Source organism: Periplaneta americana, chromosome 9, assembly GCF_040183065.1.
Source record: "Periplaneta americana isolate PAMFEO1 chromosome 9, P.americana_PAMFEO1_priV1, whole genome shotgun sequence".
NCBI lineage: Eukaryota > Metazoa > Arthropoda > Insecta > Blattodea > Blattidae > Periplaneta > Periplaneta americana.
In genome coordinates, this window is record NC_091125.1 from 175,982,139 (window position 1) to 176,000,785 (window position 18,647).

The 18,647-nt window shown below is 36.7% G+C and overlaps 1 protein-coding gene across 1 annotated transcript; it reads right to left on the reverse strand.

Annotated features, from left to right (window-relative positions):
- Positions 1-8,765: 8,765 nt before the first annotated feature.
- RpL23 (ribosomal protein L23) lies at positions 8,766-17,127 on the reverse strand. The gene is made up of 5 exons (XM_069836434.1): positions 16,982-17,127; positions 16,698-16,781; positions 13,389-13,517; positions 9,032-9,145; positions 8,766-8,893 (listed from the first exon to the last, which is right to left on the reverse strand). The coding sequence occupies exons 1-5, from the start codon at positions 16,992-16,994 to the stop codon at positions 8,811-8,813; spliced, it is 423 nt and encodes a 140-aa protein (XP_069692535.1). The 5' UTR covers positions 16,995-17,127; the 3' UTR covers positions 8,766-8,810.
- Positions 17,128-18,647: the final 1,520 nt, after the last annotated feature.

An 18,647-nucleotide genomic window follows, 5' to 3' on the forward strand; every position in this document is an offset into this window, starting at 1 on the left:
AGAACAAAATCTTTAGGTTGTAAGCAACCAAAAAGTTAAATGTCATTTTGGCATTTGAATAACGGTTTAGCAGAAAAAAATAATCTTCATCCGAAGTTTGAATCCCCATATTAGGTATTGAGGCGTATGAGTAGTAATATATCAACGCGAAGAACAAGCCGAAAAAATATTCCTTTGTCATTTCTTCGAAAAATGCTTCATTTGTGTAATAACGTACAAAATTAACCGATTAAAAGGGCACTTAGTGTGACGGAACCCTCAGGGAAATCTGGCATTCAAATTACGGTAATGCAGTTATACCCTTTCACCCTGTAAGTTATAATGAAAACGACTGTAAACTCGTTATGGTAGTACAGCTGATAATGTGCACCCCACATCACTTTATTTTTCTGTTTTGGGTAAGAGTGTTGAATCTGTGATGATGACGCAAGCTGCTCTTATAAATTTAATAGTTCCGTATCGTTGTACACACGGCTCCCTCATGCGTCAACCCTTTTCACTGTTTCTTGCGTTACGTATGTGAGAAAACAAACATCTCATTCTTTAAGTCTGAAATAGGTAGGGCCTACAAATGACTTATATTACGCAAATTTATATTACAAATTGCAATAGAGAAATCGATGAGTAGATTTGTGTAACATTTTGTACACTACAATGTTATTGACGTCGGTCCAGGGATACTACTGCGTTTAACATTATGCCACAAACGAAGTTAATGTATGTGCCCTGGACCTCTCTCTACTGTGGTAAGATAGCCTGGCCGAGGCTTAGTACATAATTACCCATTATTCAATATAATGTTATACAACTTTATAAAATATGCCGTAATGTGTGCGGTAGGTATAATGTTTATAAATTAGTAATTAGTTCCACCTACATTTATGTGCACTACGCGTTGTACTTGCATGCGTGCAAGAACGACCTAAGCAGGGACCGCTAAAGTTTACCATTGCCCTGCGCATTATCAATGCTGTACGTACTACATTATTTAATGAAATATTTGGCACAGCATAATCTAAATGTTATTTAAGGCCTATTGTAACACTTCAGAATTTGTGCATTGTATTCATGTCCAAAATGTGATAATCACCCCTCTGCATACGCAAAAACTTTATTGTCCGTAACCATTATGATTTTTCCTTTAGTATGTCACAAATACGAGCGGTTAAACTTTCTGGTGTAGGTATATATACACAAAAAAAAAATCTACACAAACTCACCTTCAACGAATAAAATATTAGTTCCACATGCACATCGTTCAAAGCTTGTTACCCAGGTGTCTTGAAAAATTTCACGAAATATGCATATTCTAAAACAAAAGAAAAACGTAGTTGTTTCATTTCGGTAACACTTTCTAAATGTACCCTATACTAAACTCATCAAAAATCGTAAGATTTATGTACTTGCGCATGGGCGACTTTATATTTTGCGTACCGATCATTCATGTCATTAAATAAAAACAATGAACCATAAAACCAGGAAGTGACAGGATAATACGCAGATCATACGAAAATAAATTTTCCTAAAGTTCTTTCTTGCAAATATTTAGATAATGGTTACCAACCTCGTGGTCAGAGCTTCTGATTACAATTCATGACGTCCCAATTCGAACACGGTTAGAGCACATGGCCTGGAATTAAAGTTAAGTTTAGATTTGAGAACTCTCCTGGCGCCATGTGACCATAGTCATCGTACCGTCTCATAAAACCATAAGGGTAACGGAACTTAGTCTCCTAGGCACCCCAGCTCAGAGTTACATGTAAAGCCATGTCAGAAAAGAAGATTAGAAATGTATAAAAGACAAGGCACAAGGCGGCATTAATTCCGTCTCATCAAATAACATCTTTACCGTATATATTTTATTTTCTTAAATCTACATAACCTAGTGCAATTCCTTTCTTGTTAAACATCCTACACGCCACAACTTAGTTGGAACATTTAGATACGTAGAATGGGAGTACGGTATTCAATACAGGAAGCTTAGGGAACATATTTTTACCCAGGAAACACTATTAAAATTAAATACTGTAAATATCAATACCGGTGAACGTCGTTGCACTACTTATTTGCGTCAACATTTAACTATTGCAATTCAAGGCGGAAATGCAATGAGCGTTTTGGGTACTCTTCCCGAGTCCAGCCCTTTGGATGAACTCTTTCTCTTGTAAAATTTATTTAGTATTCCGTATGTAAATATTTATATTTAGTTTTATATACTGTATGAAATTATTTAAATAATTTTTTCGTTTAATTTTATAAACAAATATTCTAATTTTTTATTTGTCCTATATAAAATATAGATGAACAAATGAACTAGAAGATTTCGGTTGGAAGGCCGTTGAAAGAAGAGAAAAATATCAATTGCCATCTCAATCCTCGACACTAATACCTTGAAATTTTCATCTTGAGGACTTCTTTTAGAACAGCGACAGGAAACAAATGCTACGAAATTCTAAACAATTTCCTTTCTAGAAGACAAAAATGCCAGGGCTCATTCCTTGTGAATTCAACCAATTTGAGAAAACAAGTGTTGCATGACTGTCATAAAAATTAACATTTTTTTTTGTGTGTTTGTGTGTGTGTGTGAAGAGGTCTTAATATGACAGAAAAATTGTAGAAAATTACTAAATTGTAAAACTATAAAAATTTGTAAAAATTGTAATTGTAATATTGTAAAATGTTGACATGTTCCACATCTTAAAGCTTCATTGCTCATGTAAGATCTATGGAATAAAATAAATGAATGAATGAAATGAATGAATAATTCTGAAAGGAAAATCGTGAAACGTAAGTAAATACCGTAGTTTGCGTGTCAGGGACCAAAGTTTTGAAAATCAGCACTGGAATACAAAAACGTGATACTGAGTATCTCTTATTAAAAGCAAATGACTAATGATAAATATTTTACCCATATAACATTTGAAAGAGCATTTTCTCCAGTACAAAGTGCTGAAATTTGGTGCTTTAGAGACTTCTTTTCAGGACAGTTACCACATATACTTCTGTCAATGGCACATATCAGTTTGGAAAATAATAAAGAAAAAAATATTATGGTTATTATTGCTTTTTATATGTTTTCACGACTATATTTGACGATGTCTGGTTGAGATTTCATATTTTTAGTACTGTATTGTACATTTCATTTTCCGTCTTCGACTGGTTCATTTTTATAACAATTTTAAGAATTACACTCTTTAAATTTCAAGAAAAATTCTAATACCAAACAACAGTAAAACTTTTCTATATACTATATTATAATAATGGTTCCAAAGTTCAAAATCATAGTAACAGCAGCCGGAGTAATACTCGAGAATACTTCTCATGCTAATATCGACCCACAGTACATTGTATTATCATTCCTGATATAAAAAATTACTGAGTAATCTGGAAGTTGATCTTACCACAACTCAAATCTTTACATGGTGCAAAATAATAGCGACTACTTCAAATGATGATGTGTGGTGACTGATGAAAACTGCATGATGGAGGACTATGTCAATTGTCTACGGATCTTTGGAGAAATGTAGGAGTAAGAACAAATAGTGGGTCAGCACCACAGATGGGATCTATTTTGTGAAATGTATGACGAATCTGTTGAAAAAAAAAATATCCGACAAACTTGCCACCTCCATAATAACTATTACATTGCCAAATAATCCAGTTTTCTGCGATTTTTCTGAAGGCCTTGCCCAACATGCTGTTCAAGATTTTCATTGGGTTAATGATCACTCTCTGTTGCACTCTTTCGTGGCTTACATTGACTAGTCATCCCGTATCCATGTTTATCATTAGTAATATGGAACATAGCACTGTAACTGTCCATTACTTTCAACAAGGCTTAACTGAGTATCTCAGGGGAAAGTATCTTGATTTAACAAAAGACTTTATTTTTCTGATGGTCCTGCTAGTACAAAAACAATAAGAATTTCACAAGTATGCTGATCCATAAAAAGGGATGTCCTTAGTTTAAAAGCTAAGTGGCATTTCTTTGCACAAAGTTCATGGCAAGGGTGCATATGATGGAACTGGTGGAAAAGTCAAACAACTTGCAGCTAATGCCAGTTTACAGTGTTGAGTTGAACATTTTTAAATTTAAATATGAACACATAACAGGCATTGTTTTTTTTTTTAAGAAGAAAACAATGTAGCATATATGTATGACAGCAAATGGTGTTTTCAAGTGGTCCTTGAAAAGTCGCACGACTCAGGATTATACTCGTAGAATACATTTCTCCATCCAAAAGTTTCAGTTGCTTCTTTCTTTTGGCCCACAGGTGTAGATACGTACTGGATTCAACATAAATATATCTATACAGTTCCAGAACCAAATAGTGGTACCTGGTAGAAAGTCTTGAAGGATATTCTGTTGTTTGTGAGCCAGCATTATCTCTATTAAATTTCACCAGGAAACATAACTCAGGGACATTTTTATCAATTGTAATATATTTGTTTTTTTCTAATCATCAATAATGTAATTTCCAGAGTTTTAAAACATTAGAATTTGAACCTCTGAAGTTCGTTACTTAAAAAGCACTGTCAGTAAAAAAAATTGTAGCAAGTACCTATATCACTTGACAGAAGATGAAACTTTGTACACAGACTCTTAAATGTGAAAATTATGCGAAAAATAAAATGATCATTTTTACGATATTTTAAAATTTTTGCCAGCTTCTGGCATTTTATCTCTACGTCTGGTTAGCTGTATTAGCAGTTTTTTCCTTGCAATACATGCATATACGTACATTTCATTGCACTGGAAATAAAAACTAGACATGTTCACACATGGAAAATAAATTTATAAAAGTAAATATTGTCATATGCCTCGGCCAAGAAATAAAAGACAGTTTTAACAAGAAAGAAGATACCTTGGCAATATTTATTGACTTTCAGTTAGCATATGACTCTGCTTGGAGAAATAAATTATTACTAAAACTCCAGAAATTAGGTATCTCCAGCAATATGTTCAGATGGATATCAGAATTCCTTAGTCAAAGATTCATTGCCACTAAATTCAATAACTCACTTTCTAGTTACAGAGAAACATATCGAGGTCTACCTCAGGGAGCTGTCCTCAGCACAACTTTATTCAATATTTATACAAATGACTTACCCTCCCTATTAGAGGAATCAAACATGAAAACAGCACTATTTGTAGATGATATAGTTTTGTGGACTTCCGGATCTTACAGACATAGACAAAATTCTGCTCTTAATTCTCTAAATCAACTACATGAATGGAATACATCAAATCTGATGACAATTTAAGCAAAAGTAACTACCAAATATTTTCACTCGGTAAAAAAGAAAGATAATTCAATATCCAATACAATGGCCAACACCTCCCTAGGACTTATGAATCCAAATATCTTGGAGTTATTTTCGATAGTAAGCTAGCAGGAAAGAAATGGGGATGCTCTAGGAATACTTTGAACACTACATACAAAATGTTTATACAGCCAGTGCTGACATACTGCGGAGAAATTTTAATTACTTCACCTTTCATAAACGAAATAGAATATGTTCAAAGCCAAGCTCTCAGACTCATTACTGGTGGAATCAAAACAACTCCAATAGATTCTATGAGATTCCTCACTAATATTAACAGTATCAAAATGACAATAGAAGAAAAAGCACTGATTCAATATGAAAAACTTATCAGATTACCAGGAAACAATTGGCATTCATACAGTCCTCTCTGTAGATTGAAAACTCAAAAAAGTTTTATATCCATTGTTCAAGAATTAAAACAGAAAATCAATATCCCGAATTTAAAAGAAAACTTACAGATTAAACCAAACCTTTTAACTCTATTAAATATAGAATATAATCTAAATTTAACACAAGAAATATTGAAATCAGAAGTAAACACTGAAATACTGAAACAATTGTCTTTAGAGACAATTAATATTAGGTACCCTCCACAAAACTGGCTTCATTTATACACTGACAGATCCTTGATCTCCAGAGAACAAGGTGCCGGTGCAGGTGTTACGTGCTGTCTCTTCTCACTTTATAGATCACTTGGATATGGAACAAGTTTTGATGGTGAAATCATTGCAATAAGTGAAAGTCTCAGGAATCTTCTATGCCACATCAATAACTTTAAGAATGCAGTTATATTGTCAGACTCCAAAGCAGCTATTCTATCAATCGTCTCTAAACACACACCTTCATCTCAAACAGCAGAAATAACTAAAATGCTCTCTCAATTAATATCACTCAATAAAAGAATTGTATTACAATGGATACCATCCCATTGTGGAATCCTGGGAAACGAGAATGCGGATGCTTTAGCAAAGAAGGGCAGCACTGCTACTTACAGACCTGTTACTAAATCTACGTATTACTCTGTGAAGAGATTTATTAAATCTACATACTTGGACTTCAACAAACAAAATTTGATAACACAATCCTAAGGGGAAAAAATGGAACTCTCTGCATCATAATCCACAGTTAATTCCCGATTTACCACGAAAATCGTCTGTAGCTGCATTTAGATTAACAGGCCATGACTGTTTGGCCAAACACCTGCATCGAATTGGAATATGTCAGTCCCCTAACTGCCCAAAGTGCAACTCAAATCAAGAAATGGATTCAGAACACCTCAAAATGTGTGCGTCAATATCTTTGAAAAATATGGAGTGCAAGAGGTCAAACGACTTTATTGTCAAACGCCTGGCATTAGAAAACAACAACATATTGTCAAAAAAATTTTGGAAAAGTTTCTTGCCTCTTATGTCTAATAAGCAGTGTTGGGAACAATTTTTTTTTTTTTTTCAGTAACGAACTAAAATATTCAGGACCGGATTTAGGTATAGTGGTACTCTCCTCCTCCCCCAAACAATTTATGAGCAGCTATAAACATATAAACACGATGTCTAGTTTAAATTAGTTTTAAATGAAATGTTACAATTCAGAAAACAATAAATTACTGGAATCAAAATAATACATCTTACTTATGAATTACAAAGATTTCTATGCACTTCCTTTACAGAGGAAATATTGTTGATGTCATCAAAGTCGATCTGACGAATACATCAGACTCAATACAAAGAAACATATTCAAACTTATTCATTGCTGAAACAAAATTGATTTGTGAAAGTCTGGCTGTGGTTTATTTTTAATTACTGGTTGTTGGTGGTACAAATATTACGAGTATTTCTCACTTCAATAGGAAGTATAAAGTAAATTGAAAAATAAACTCAAACTCTTTGCAGAATAAACATTTGATTATCGAATTATATAGTGCACATGCTGGAAAGTGATTAAATAGTAATGTTGACGATATGCAGAGTGGTGCAGATAGGAGCAGTCCGTGAAAATAGACGCGAAGTGCTGAAAAGGACTCTCCTTTCATAGATGCTGAAAGTGTTCCCTATCAAACACAGCTGTGTACGTGTAATTATATTCAGATACACTTGCACAGGTTCCATACCGCTTGTTAACCAAACCCTGTAATGCTCTCTTTGCCAGTTGTCCTCTTTCTGGAAACTTGTCCTGCAAATTTCGCGGGTTTCCTTAATCGAACCTGTTCTCACATACGTTTCCACAATTTCTTGTATCATTTTGCAGAATGTGAACAGACACGTGTAATTTGACTGATGATTGAAGAAATACTCACAGAAGGAATGCAAACAATCGATTACATAAAATTGTCCATTGCTGTAGCTTACTTACAAATGGCTTTTAAGGAACCCGGACGTTCATTGCCGCCCTCACATAAGCCCGCCATCAGTCCCTATCCTGTGCAAGATTAATCCACTCTCTATCATCATATCCCATCTACCTCAAATCCATTTTAATATTATCCTCCAATCTATGTCTCAGCCTCCATGTTGCTAATTATGTCAGGTGAAGAATACAATGCATGAAGTTCTCCGTTGTGTAACTTTCTCCATTCTCTTGTAACTTCAACCCTCTTCGCCCCAAATATTTTCCTAAGAACCTTATTCTCAAACACCCTTAATTTCTGTTCCTCTCTCAAAGTGAGAGTCCAAGTTTCACAACCATACAGAACAACCGGTAATATAACTGTTTTATAAATTCTAACACCCAGATTTTTTGACAGGAGACTAGAACACAAAAACTTCTCAACCGAATAATAATACGCATTTCCCATATTTATTCTCAGTTTAATCTCCTCCCGAGTGTCATTTATATTTGTTACTGTTGCTCCAAGATATTTGAATTTTTCTACCTCTTCAAAGGAGAAATCTCCAATTTTTATATTTCCATTTCGTACAATATTCTCGTCACGAGACATAATCATATACTTAGTCTTTTCGGGGTTTACTTCCAAACCTATCACTTTACTTCCTTCAAGTAAAATTTCCGTGTTTTCCCTAATCATTTGTGGATTTTTTCCTAACATATTCATATCATCCGCATAGACAAGCAGCTGATGTAACCCGTTCAATTCTAAACCCTCTCTGTTATCCTGGACTTTCCTAATGCCATATCCTAGAGCGAAGTTAAAAAGTAAAGGTGATAGTGCATCTCCCTGCTTTAGCCCGCAGTGAATTGGAAAAGCATCAGATAGAAACTGGCCTATACAGACTCTGCTGTACGTTTCACTGAGACACATTTTAATTAATCGAACTAGTTTCTTGGGAATACCAAACTCAATAAGAATATCATATAATACTTCTCCCTTAACCGATATCGATGAAGATGGAAATGCGCAGGAACCAAAATTGCAGTTGCTGCACCTAACAGAATGAAATGAAGACCAAAATATGTGGACAAGGGAAAATAATAAAGACAGTACGAGACAAGCTCTTTATACAGTAACTTAAGTGTACATTGTAAGTCAAGCAATACTGCTTGCATTTGAAGCAATTCTTGGCCACAAATCAGCACACTCCTTCGCAACGGGGCCTGTGATAGCGCTACCTGTGAACAGAAAGCATGCTTTCACATTCCTCACATACCTGCAATAACACAACAATTGAAGAGAAGTAAGCAAATTACTTTAAATAATTTCTCCTTCTAATGTAAATATTAACATAAGCTTCAGCAAGAGCAGCTCACCTTTCATCTCTCCTTTGTTATTAACAATGACGCCAGCATTGTCCTCAAAATATATGAAGACTCCATCCTTCCTGCGGAATGGCTTCCGCTGCCGAATAACCACTGCAGGCATAACTGCAAAACCAAGCAAAACATCTTCACTGAGCAAAAACCACAGTGCTCTGGATCACTTTCTGCTCCAACACCGGATGGAATTCATTATGTACTGCATGATCTAACGCCAATTCAGAAATACAAAAAAAGGCCACAAAAAATCATTCTTATCATAAAACTACGAAAACTAAGCAAAGCAGAAAGAACACACATGCAGCATCCGCATCCTGCCACGGTGCAAGTACAACTGCATTCTATAGACAATCACTGTGTTCATGTTTTTGTACAATAAAGGTGCTGTTATCTTTCTTACTAATTTAGCAATAACTTATTTCACTTATACCAAGGGTGCAGAATTCAAACATACAATCCTGAATAGGAGTGCACCACTAGAAGATCGATGTTTCAGCATAGCTAATCAGAGGTGGGGTCCCCTCTCCCCTGTGTAAGCCATTCTTAGGGTACGAACACGTTGACGATGGTAGACTAGCTGGTAGCGGTAGTGGGGGAAATGAATCACTAGAATCATATGACACCGCACACGTTGACTCATGGATGGTCGCTTTACTGCTAGCTTTCCAGCACGCTGTAAGCTCCAAGAATGGTTTCAGTCATTCTTTCAAGCTTGCAGCGCAAGTCTCGGCGTGGAGCAGAGAGGCATTGGAGAGGTGATCTGTGGACCAGATGTCAATGATGACTTGTGTAATTAGTAGGGACGACTTTTATCAATTATTTGTGTAATTCGTGCTTTTTAATTTACACAAATTTGTATTCTATTTTAAACTACGCGTGTGTGATTTAGTTTTGACGTTAATTGGCCGTAACTCAGTAACCAGTAAAGATTTTGAGGAGCGGTAACTTTTAAAACGAATTTCCATTCTTACTCAACATTTTTCTCGCTTTGACCCCCCATCTAACGTGAAAAACAAAAATGTTTACCGCTTACCGAAAATTTTTTTCTGTGAGCAGATCACTTCAAAGTTAGTATTTATTTTGTCACTTTTAAAAACAATATTTTGACTTCGAATTGTTTCCTATGCTTCCCTTGGACATTGACTTATCAATACAAAAAATTGCAGCGCGATTGTTTGAATATCATAGATGCTACGACGTGATAAGTTAAACGGAGCGGGAAATATCATTCTTGGCTATCCAACTATCAGCCAGCGGCCTGTCAAGCTCCGCCTTGAGCATACCGCTTGCTTCACTCGTGGCGGGAATCCTGTGTCAGTGGTTGTAAAGTTTTAAAACACTGCACACATTGGATGTAGAAAAACGTATTGCTCGTGTGTTCGAAAGACCTGCCACGACATTAACTTTTCGTATAGATTCAAAACTGGAGGTAGGATTTAATTAATTTTTTAATTACAAACTACTAATGAATTCGGATGAATGGACATCCTCGTTCACCAATAGGCCTGATTTGCAGTTTTCGACCTCATTTCAAGAGTTAATCACTTTCTTCTGTATGTGCCTTAATACCACGAAAAATAAAAAAAATAAACAAATAAATAATAACTAATATCAATCAAATTATTGAGAATGTTCACTAGGCACTATTTTGTAAGAATTGTACAGTTTACCTCTGTGTGAGTATAAGCCGTTCTTCCTGTAAAATAGGATTCCCTGGCAATTTTTCCAAGCCTTCTGTATGAAATCTTTGGTCAAATAGAGAAGATAATCGAAAGTTTCGATTTCCACTCTCGGGTAGCTAATGCATTTTTCTGGAAAGTTCCGCAGATATTTAAAAATATAATATTCACCAAACACAACCCTTTATTATTTATAGGATGAAGGGAACACTCTCGAGAAAAGAATTCTTGTAATAATAATCACTTTGATTCTGCACTGTCTAATAAATCAAATTCGTCCTCACTACTTCAATCCCTTGCGATATCAAGTCTACACAGAGATTCCAAGGAGATGACCTAATCAGCTGTGAGTCAGCTGACAGATTAAAGCGACCTGCAAACAAGCTCCAATTTGCGCACACCAAGCTTCCTTGTCTTTCATAACACTGATAGTGGAGCCTGCTAGCTTTAAAGCTAGGCGCCAACGTGTTCATACCCTTAGAACCTTCGCACGACATGACAGTTTCTCATAGTCACACAATCACCAATAGTTGTGGAGAGAAAGAGACGCTTGCCGCGAATTTGATGCGTATGGGTTCAGTAACTCAGCAGGCATCCACAGACATTGGGGGAATGAGGTTTGTCATAAGGTTCGGGCCAATGGATAATGAAAGAGTTACAGTGGTGGTCAAGGAAATCACACCTTGTCCAAGCATTAACATTGGAGAACTGTGACATCAAGATGGAGTTCTCTGAAGCATGGATGGACCAGACAACATCCTGCAGTTAAATGAAGTCTTGCTCAATGTGTGTGTGTGTGGGGGGGGGGGGGGGGTTTCGTCAATTGTAACTGCCATTCTGGTCGTTCTGCCACCTATCAACAAAACATTAAATTTTTCTGTATTACTACTCGATACGCTGACCGTAAATTGAGTGACAGTTGGCTCTTGAACTAATGGTGTCAGCAAAGTTACACTCCTGGATAATGAAATGGTATAGAAATGCTGTGTGGGGGAACTGCCAATTCATCTGAAGTTAGAAATGGTACAGAAATGCTGTGTGGGGGAACTGCCAATTCATCTGAAGTTAGAAATGGTACAGAAATGCTGTGTGGGGGAACTGCCAATTCATCTGAAGTTAGAAATGGTACAGAAATGCTGTGTGGGGGAACTGCCAATTCATCTGAAGTTAGAAATGGTACAGAAATGCTGTGTGGGGGAACTGCCAATTCATCTGAAGTTAGAAATGGTACAGAAATGCTGTGTGGGGGAACTGCCAATTCATCTGAAGTTAGAAATGGTATAGAAATGCTGTGTGGGGGAACTGCCAATTCATCTGAAGTTAGAAATGGTACAGAAATGCTGTGTGGGGGAACTGCCAATTCATCTGAAGTTAGAAATGGTACAGAAATGCTGTGTGGGGGAACTGCCAATTCATCTGAAGTTAGAAATGGTATAGAAATGCTGTGTGGGGGAACTGCCAATTCATCTGAAGTTAGAAATGGTACAGAAATGCTGTGTGGGGGAACTGCCAATTCATCTGAAGTTAGAAATGGTACAGAAATGCTGTGTGGGGGAACTGCCAATTCATCTGAAGTTAGAAATGGTATAGAAATGCTGTGTGGGGGAACTGCCAATTCATCTGAAGTTAGAAATGGTACAGAAATGCTGTGTGGGGGAACTGCCAATTCATCTGAAGTTAGAAATGGTACAGAAATGCTGTGTGGGGGAACTGCCAATTCATCTGAAGTTAGAAATGGTACAGAAATGCTGTGTGGGGGAACTGCCAATTCATCTGAAGTTAGAAATGGTACAGAAATGCTGTGTGGGGGAACTGCCAATTCATCTGAAGTTAGAAATGGTACAGAAATGCTGTGTGGGAGAACCGACAATTCATCTGAAGTTAGAAATGGTACAGAAATGCTGTGTGGAAGAATTTCTTCAATGTCACTCTCACAATTTTTAGTTTTCACTTCACATTTCTTTATTTTAGTCTCTGTATTTCTGCACTTATAGATTGCCACAAGATTTCCATTTCTGAGGATTCTATTTTTACCCATAAGTGACGTAATTTCTTCACATTCATACTAGATTTTATCACTGCGCCTCCAAAATCCACTATGTCTTTTTAAAAATATTTTGAAGGAGAAAGAAAAAAGCATCGTCATATTTAATTCTCTTGATTTTAAAGGCTACTTTCGGTATAATTACAATCATTACAAGAGAAATGGTGAAATTATACAGAAAGTAGCTCTGCAAATCAAGGAAACTGAAAGTGACAGTGCTTCTTTCTTTCTCCTGGGGGGGGGGGGGGAACGTAGCAGATTTTGGAGAGGCAGTGACTATTTGATCTTTATAACATCTCCTTTTAATTTATCCATTTTCTGTTAACTGAAGCACCATCAACCAATACTCGAGAGCTTCACAAGTGAACTATGAGTCATCTAGCTGTTACAATATATTGAACAGTTATATAGCAAAAATGGGGTAGTTTGTAATTGACTTTAGTTTGAATTTAAATTTATAAAAGTAAAGTAATAGATTCAAATTGCGAATTATATACATTGTATTATCCATTCAGACTTATTTAGCTGGTTAAACCAGGTTTAAACAAATTTTGACCACTGTTCCAGTCAATATAGAAGTTTATGGCTGACACAAAAAGTAACATCGGAATTGGCTCAAATGACTGACCCTTCTTCCTGAGCTCTGGCTTGCCCTTCTTCACAGTGGCCACAATCATGTCCCCAGAGCCAGCCGCCGGCAGGCGGTTCAGCCGCCCCTTCACACCTTGCACAGCAATGACATAAAGGTTCTTGGCTCCTGCAACACACACAACAGTCACAGTGCTAGAGTCACCACATACTGCAAAAAGAGCCTTGAAATTCCCATCAGATGCAATTCTTCCTTGCACCCCAACAGATTCCTATAAATGTATGTCGCGAAGGTGATAATTCCCCATTATGTTTTGCAATAATTCAGTTCCTTTGCCACATTCCAAATGATATCTTACAGCTTATACGTATGTAAATGAAATAATAATTTAATATGTAGTCAAATAAGATGAATTTTCATGTTCTGGATTACAAACACATTCCAAAATGTAAAACAACCAGCTTCATTTATAAATTGTGTGGTGCGTAACTATTTAACAAATTCGTTTATATATACCTGTGCCCTGTTGTATTGTAGTCTTCAGAATTGAAGACTTTAACTGAATTTGCAACAAAAAAGGCACTTCCAATTTTTTTTTTTTGGCAGAGCCTAAGGGACTCTGGCATGCATCAATTCCTGATGGGGTCATGGATTTTCTCCATTAACTTAGTACTATGGCATTAATCTCTATTAGAAATGAGTCCTAAGGGCACATATCACTGACATCCTACTGCCATCTAGTACAGGTAGGAGTCAAACTCCCACCATGGTCTGTGATGGTGACATCATACAAATCACAGCCTATGTAAGAATTCTTCTCCTAACTACCCGTTTCTGATGACTGTCCAATACATGTTAATACTAAGGTACTCTTAATGCGTATAATCATGTTTGACTTGTTTTACGTTATATATTTAGCCAACACACTTAAAACTAAACAGGAGTCACCTTTAGCTTCAGAAATCACGAGGTAATTCTCTGATGTCAAAAGTGATTTTTTTTATTAATACCAACCTGAAAAATTTGTTTGAAAATTTCTCCTGCATGCACGATGGGGAATCAGTATTTGTGAGGCAGAAAGCAAAAAGGGACCTTCTCAACTTGAGATTTAGAATTTATGTTATTTTCAAATTCAGCATTAAATTCTAAAAAATTTGATACCAAATTTAGATTTCTAACTAATAAATTGAGTGAGTTATGGCAGTTTGAATATTTGTTATGGAAATGAGAAAACAAACTTTGAAGTTTTACATTGTCACCATCAATATAATTTTACATATTTAAGAACCTTTTAAATCGATATGAGCTTGAACAGGACAAACCAAAGCTACAGTTTGGCTACGAAGATCTTCACCAAATGAACATCACTGACAACTGAAATTGCCAGCGGTCGTCAGAGAGTGGTTTCTTTACCAGCGACCTTCATAGGTGGATAGTAAATTGTTTTATATAGTTGACCATGTCTGATCTGCTGATAAGTGGATGACAATATGATAACGTTATAATATAAGTTTTGCCTTGAAAAACAAGTACGGATCTTTAAAGTAGCTAATGTCATGTTTACAAATAGATAAACAGAGGGGTCTTTTAATTCATTGATATTAAGAATCTTGAAAATGAACCCACCAATTTTAAGGAATATTTCAGACTTTCTCCCGAACAATTTCATTTTAAGTCAATTGAAAATGATATTGTAAAATTTCCCACAAAATTTATTCACAAACCAATAAGCCCAGCTGAAAGGTAAGCATAACTTTAAAGGTAAAAATCAATAATTTAAACACTTTATTTTTACTTTTTACAATGTTATTTTTTTCATTTTGGAGCATTTATTTAGGAAATAATGTTACAAATAAAAAAAAAAAAATAATATGAGGAGGTTGTTCCACTTCTCTCCTTTGCTCGGAATTCCACTACCCTTACCGTTTCACACTGAAACTTTTGCTTCAGTAGCTAAATCTGCCGCACCGTGTGTGTCCTTCAATTATGAATCACTTTACTCAATTGTATTAACAGTTCTGGTTGTTTCAAAATATAGATGTTATTGTTTACATCGGTTTCTTCTATTTGGCTCATGTCGAACAGGGATTTGTGTTTAATCAATTAATATCTCTTCTTCATTAATGGAGAAATTGCAGAGAGATTTCTATTTTACCACCATTATGGTATGTATGATGTATACATCACATGTTATTAAATGATTTAATTCATCACCTACTGTAATTTTACAATTGGTTTCTCGGCGATGATCACCAGGTTTTTGCCTCCAAGGCAAAAGCCAACGATGTTCGTCGAGCCCAGCAACGTCCGTTGATGTTCATCGCCGTAAAGAAACCATGCACATTCAAATCAATGGGACAGAATCCCAGCAGATCACCGTAGACAAACCGTAGCTTAAGCTATAATAATCGACAAAATACCGAATTCGATATTTTCGACCCTAACCATCCACTTTGCTTGTACTAATAATCATGATGAAGATCTGCACCTACCAAATTATGTCTTAAAATACTAAAACGAGCAGATTTGTCTGCGTTTGTCGAATGCGCATCATTATATTTACGAAAAGGCACTTTTCAGTGCCAATAATTTATTTTGTATGCACAAGGTTGGAATTTTGAAGTAAGAGGGAAAGAGTGCAATCCATGTTCTGGAGTTTATCCAAATGTATTTATTCTTGGGACCTAGAAGAGTCCGATATCGTAAAGAAAAAAGTGCCGACGACCTAAAGTGGTGGCCGTCACAGGTGCCGGGCTTACTGGATTTTCACAGCAACTTTCGAACCTTATTTTCGGTGTGAAATTGGCGTCGGCACTCAATTTCTATATCGTATATGATACGTATGACTAGACTATAACCCAAGAATGTAAATACATTTTACCTCAACATGGTAACGCTATAGTAAAGAATTCCTCCATTGCGAAACTCAAATCAGATGTCAGTCCCGTCTGTGGTGCGGGGGTCATATCGGAGATTGGCTCAATTGTGCACATTAAACTAAGCCTTACGTTATAAAAGCATTGACGACAACGTCGTAGTTCGTAGTCAGTAGATGGGTCGTGAACGTTCTAGACCAACTAAGTCAGATAATTGGGGCCATCCAAAGTAATAGTCTTGCCACGCCACTCACGGTAGGGGAACCGGTAGCAGCAGTAAGAAATTCTTCAGATTATGCCGTTGGATTTTCTTATTTAACCATTTATAAGTTTCTTGTTGAGGTAAACTATCGCACAAGACACACGTATAAATATATAGCTTGCGTTATTGATAATGCAATTCATATAATTTATTTTAATGTTGGCCGTAATATAGAGTATGTTAAAAGAATGCAAAGTAAATTGAACTCACCTGTGTTATCTGCACAGTTGATCACTGCTCCTACAGGTAAACCCAAAGATATCCTGAATTTCGCTCCAGCGGAGCCACCACGTCCTAAAACACAAAATCACGAACTGTTTAATACCATCACATACATACCACAAATAACACTACTACACATTATCCTATAAACATAATGTACCGTATACTTATAACTAAGATATGGACAACAAAATTGTGTTACATATTTCGTCGCTTAATATAATGATACGCCAGATAAACTTCGATAAAAATACAAAATATAATACACTTACCTCTCTTCGACATGTTTCTACGGTGTGCAAAGGAAGTATTGGACTGCGTTCACTGATACTCACAAAACACCGATCCGTGCGCTCTCGAACGCTCGACAACAGCGCTCCAATAAAGCCGGGTTCAGACGGTGCTTGTTTTCTTAAGTGTTTCCTTGCTGGCTAGCAAGCTGGGTGCCGTGGTGGTATGATGCTGGCTTCCGTATTGGCAAGTTCTTCTCACGGAGCTTGCTCTTTTCACAGTTCAAACCTCTATTTAATTGTCTATGGTTCAAATCACAGTCTTCTAACCAAAGACGTTGGTTATACGAGTTGCTGATGTTTAGCTTTTGACCCTTGCATGTTATGAAGACGGGTTTCGCTGCTCTGCCTCCTTTTATGAAGATTACTAATTCAGTTTTGCTGGTGTTCAGAACCATTTCGTTTTCTTCTGCCCGTTCTGTGTTTAGATCCTCTTTGTTGTTCGATGCGATAACAATATCACAGTCTACTATATACAGTCACGAAGCTTGAGTTTTGAGGGTGCTAGAAACAATAGACTGTGACGGTACTATTTTGTATTGCCTGTACTGAGGCGATATTAGCGATCCTAGTGGTGAGCAACTATCTAATGTTTGCATATTTACTACGTATTGAGCTTCGCGACTGTATATACTAGACTGTGCCCATATCATCCGCATATACAGAATGTACGTTCTGATCTCTTGTGTCTATCTTGCGATTTCTCCAGTCGCATCATGTGTGTAGGCGTTAAAGAGAATTGGGTTTAGTGGATCGCCCTGCAGTAGGACTACCCCATTTGTTTGACGTATCCACTTTGACTGACTGATATTATCACATATTTATATATAGTTTTCTTCTAGAATGCTAGTGTTGATTTACCAATGCGTCCTTCCAGTTTCTATAGCATCCTGGTCCTATTTACCGTATCGAACGCCTTTGAGAAATCTATGAAGATTACGGTTTGAAGGGATGGTACTTCTCACGTTTCAAAGCATGAAACACGCTGGCATGTCTGATACCAAGCTCACGTGCAGCTTAGCGGGTCGATTTTTGCGAGCTAGTTTCGAACGCTTGCAGAATCCTTCCCGTTGTTGCTACTGCGAGGTCTCCCAGGAGGTTTTTCTTTCTGGATGCTTCCCATTGCCAGCAATCTTTTTCTCCACTACGGCTGCAATGCTGCGTTAAAATCACGTCTCGCCAGTCTTGCGGCATCACGATCATTACCGTGCGTCATTGCCCACGCTGCAACTGTAATTTGCTGTTGCATGTTCAGTGTCATCTTGACTAATGGCGTAAGTTCAGCACTGTTGTGGTGTGGTATTGTTGTTGTTTGAAGAGTTGCCTTTCTAACAGTAATGCCATATTTCCTGTAAAATAATGCTGTCGTCACACAATGCAATCAACGTATAGCCGTATTTCTGATAATATAGCCCATAATACAAACCTATGAAATCTTACTCTGGACACTGTGAGCCGTCGTTATACCTGGTGGGTTCGAATCCTTGAGTGCTCCAAACTGTAAGGCGAATATTAGGTAATCTTTGGACGAATCCACGGTGTCGTCTCGCCAATTCCACTGACGTTAGGCAACAGCTTATATCGTTGTTAAATCAACAAAAGGAACGTTGTGAACAGCGCTATTGCACCACATAACAGGATATGTAAA